This window comes from Alligator sinensis, unplaced genomic scaffold, assembly GCF_000455745.1.
Source record: "Alligator sinensis unplaced genomic scaffold, ASM45574v1 scaffold84_2, whole genome shotgun sequence".
Lineage (NCBI taxonomy): Eukaryota > Metazoa > Chordata > Crocodylia > Alligatoridae > Alligator > Alligator sinensis.
Genome location: NW_005842247.1, coordinates 1,308,727 through 1,312,347, shown reverse-complemented (window position 1 = coordinate 1,312,347; position 3,621 = coordinate 1,308,727). Strand labels below are relative to the sequence as shown.

General features: G+C 46.4%; 1 protein-coding gene across 3 annotated transcripts in view; it reads left to right on the top strand.

Annotated features, from left to right (window-relative positions):
- The window catches only part of SLC7A1 (solute carrier family 7 member 1), a 60,501-nt gene extending 57,409 nt beyond the window's left edge, over positions 1-3,092 (top strand). For all 3 annotated transcript variants that reach the window (XM_025208712.1, XM_025208713.1, XM_006027492.3), the window contains exon 12: positions 374-3,092. In XM_025208712.1, coding sequence (XP_025064497.1) covers positions 374-483 — 110 coding nt within the window. In that variant the 3' untranslated portion in view covers positions 484-3,092. The remainder of the gene's footprint in view (positions 1-373) is intronic.
- Positions 3,093-3,621: the final 529 nt, after the last annotated feature.

Below are 3,621 nucleotides of genomic sequence, written 5' to 3'. Positions count from 1 at the left end.
CCCGAACGAATGTCTGTTGGGTTGGGGGTGGGGGGTAGCTGTAACTCATGGTGCTTTCTGTGAAGTGCCATGAATTAGAACAGGGAGCTGCACATCTGTCAGCACCCTGTATTTTAGCAGGATTTGTATTATCTCTTGGTAACAGGTACTGGAACTATTTCACTAGCTTAAGTGTTACATGCTGGTGCTTTTGGAAGAGGAGAGTTCTTAGGTCTCCAGTAAGAAGGGTGAAGTACCTTGGAGATTTCTTTTTTAAATCAAGGTTTACGTCTTTAACTTTCCAATACATTTCAGTGAGACTATATGGTTGGCAAGCATGAGAAGTGGCTTCCAGCTCATTAAAGTGCTAATATTCCCTCCCCCTTCCCCCCAGGCTTCTTTATTTACTTTGCATATGGAATGCGGCACAGTGTGGAGGCTACATATTCGGCACCACCAGAGCCAGAAAGAAGGATGGACCTCGATTCAGACAGCTGTAAATGACGGCGAGTTCAGCTAAAGAAGAGCTGGACAGCTGCTGCAGAGATGAAAGCTATATCTTTGGGACCCTGACCTATTTCATTTGGTTAATCAGTGAGGCAGAAATAATGAAAATTAAGGTGGGATTCCCAGCCTTGCTTCTGCATCAGTCAATTTGTTTGACCTTAACAACACAAGAAGGGATCACAGGGAAAAAGCCAAGACTGGCATAGTCCTGACCAACACTGTAACCTGAGCTGGGGACACCTTTTTTTTTTTTCCTCCTCCATAACTGCGTAGAAAGAAAAGAGCCTCTGTGTGCCAGTTAATCTTCTATGCTGCTATGAGACTAGGCCTTGTCAAGGTCCTTCCATTTGCCCTATGAATTTACTCCCCAGGGACTCTGTTTCAGGCAGAGCACATGCTGCAATGCTAATGTCATTCTTAGGACCGTGTTACACAGTAAGTTTAGACAGCTTCTGGAGCTCTTAACACCTGGACTGGCTTTGCATTAACACCTTATAAGTGGCTTAAAGCGCTTATTATTTGTCTTAAAGTTACACCACTCGGGGGCAGGATTATCTCCTATCCACCTAGTTCCTGTTCTGTTACAGAGTGGCCGCTTCCCACAGCTATTCCACCCAAGTTGAATTTTTTCAATATCCCAGAATGCAGCAGCTGCTTCTGACTCAGTGTGAGCTGAGATGCTGGGCCACAGTACCTTATCCTCTGGGGATGTCAGGCAGAGCAAGCTGTGCAGTCCTGGAGCGCCCGGCGGCCACGGTGTTTCCCACCACCACCTGGATTGGCTCTGCTCCCACCAGTGGTGACAGGGGACAGGTGCTGTCTAACCTCTGGAGGAAAAGGGATCGGACCCCTCGGAGCTCAGACAGCGCCCAGCTGGCTGGCAGCCCTGGAGCTCTCTGGTCACAGTGAAACTGACAGCTGCTCTGCCCCAAGACCTTAAGGCATGAAAGCTGGGATGCACCTTCATATCATAGAGCCGTGGCAGCTCTGCACTGAGAGCAGGGCTGCCAGGGCTTAAGCCCAACAGCCCCACTCTTGGGGCAGAGCTGCTATATCAGTTTCAGTGAGACCAGAGAGCTGCTTCCCCAGGACTCTGGTCTTGCTGCAACTTACATGGGGGTGGGCCTACTCTGTCCAGTGGGAACAATGAGTGGGGTTCTGCTACTTGTCTTGTCCCTGTTCACCAAACCTCTAGTGGTAAGTCAAAGCTGTGCAGGTAAAGAACAGTCGGAGCAGGATTTTTGCCTTACTGTGTGGCTGCTCCGCTATGCCAAACGGCACTAAGCCGATTAACTTTTTTTTGGCTTACAGCATCAACTCTAACAAGAATCAGATTCTTCATTCTGGTGAGGGGAGCTATACCACAAAAAAGCCCCTCATCATAAAATAATTTCCCATCTGTTTAAACAATAGCTAAAAGATTTACATTTTTAAAGAAAAATATGAAGTTCCATTTTTATTTATGTTGAATTTCTGAATGATTTAGGTAGTCATGCTTTCAAATGTAACATTGCTGTGATAGTTTTGGAAGGTTTATATTAGCTGTTCTTAGACTAATTCACTTTTCTAGTATGCAAATGGTACAAATGGAAATGAGACTTTTCAGCTATAGCTGCTTAAATCTTTTAAGTGTAAGTTTTCAATGGCTTTTTGTGTGGGCATTTCCAGAAAGCTTTTCCTACCTCTTAGTATCAGAAATAGTCAAAACAGGACTGAAAAGAGTTAGGGTTATTAGGAGAAATATTTGAGAGTCTGCATCCTAAAACAAGTATGGACCAATTTTCCCCTCTCAAACCAGTGTAACACCAAGTTAACTCCTTTGAAGGTAGTAAAATTGCTCCTCTCTTAGGCCAGTTTAAATTAGAGGAGAGTTCGGCCTTGAGAGACTTGATGTTGACTTCAGTGTTCAAGTCCTTCAAAAATGATGCAGGAAAAAGTCTTTTGGTATTCTAGGGAGATGGTATTCTTAGACTCTCACAACTTCTGACATTTCTCCAAGGTAAGCTTAATGTAGGATCTGAAATGTCCTGTTCTCTGTTTGCACTCAGTGGAGCATATAACCTGCCCTGGGAAACAGAATTAAGCTCTAAAACCTGGTCTACACGCATTTAGTCTGGTATAACCTCCAGTGTTGATGTTTTTCTTTTAGTATAAGTCACTTTTTTTTTTTTTCAGTTTTGCATAAATCGCTCCCCAAATGAGAGAGGCTAAACTCAGGAGGGTGGAAGGAGGCAGATATGCTGGTATGAGAGGCTAAGAAAGTCCAGATGGGTGAGTTATACCAGTGTAATCTTATCAGTTGAAGTTTACACCTTAGCTACATGCTAACAATCTTTCCCACTTAGTTTTGCTTATGAGAAAACAGAAGATTTTCACCCCTAGGCATTATCTAAGTTGTGCATCTGCCCTCCATTAGCATCATGTCTAAGAGTGTTGCTACATGTTACAATCATGTGTGCTAACTCTAAGGAATATTCAGAGAAGATTTTGAAATTTGGACCATGGGGAGACCCCCACCAGGCCTCATCCTCTGACCCCCACCTGCTCTCCCAGCCCTGTCAATGGCTGCCCTGCCTAGCCCCAGTGTCCTGGCACTTAAAAAAAACCAAAACAAAACAAAACCAAAGCAAAGCCCTGCACTCAACGGCTGCAGTAGCAGCTGTTGGGGCCTCTAGGGGCTCGTGGCAGAGCACCTCCCCCCTGTGCAGTGGAGGGCAGCAGGGGATGGCCCTCCACCTGGCAGGAGCTCATGAGTCTGGGGCTTAGGGGGGGGGGGAAAAAAAGGGCAGGGCAGCCATTGCCAGGGCTGGGAGAGCGGGTGGGGGATGGGGCCTGTTCGATTCCAAGATTCGGCCAGTTCAGCAGTGGCCAAATCTCTGAATCAGATTCAGCCGAATTGATTCAGGACAGTGATTCAAATCGCTGAATGGAATCACTGCTCCCCTAATTGCCTGAATCCGAAGCAAATACTAGCCACTTTGCACAGGCCTAGTTAGCGCTCTCTCTAACTTGCCATTAGAGGGCTGGCAAGCAGCCAGTGTGGCTTGGAGCTGCCAAATTTACCCTGTGGTTGCCTGACTCCACCCCTCCCTCCATGGCTCCCCACTCACCTGATAGTCTGGGGCAGTGGAGTTC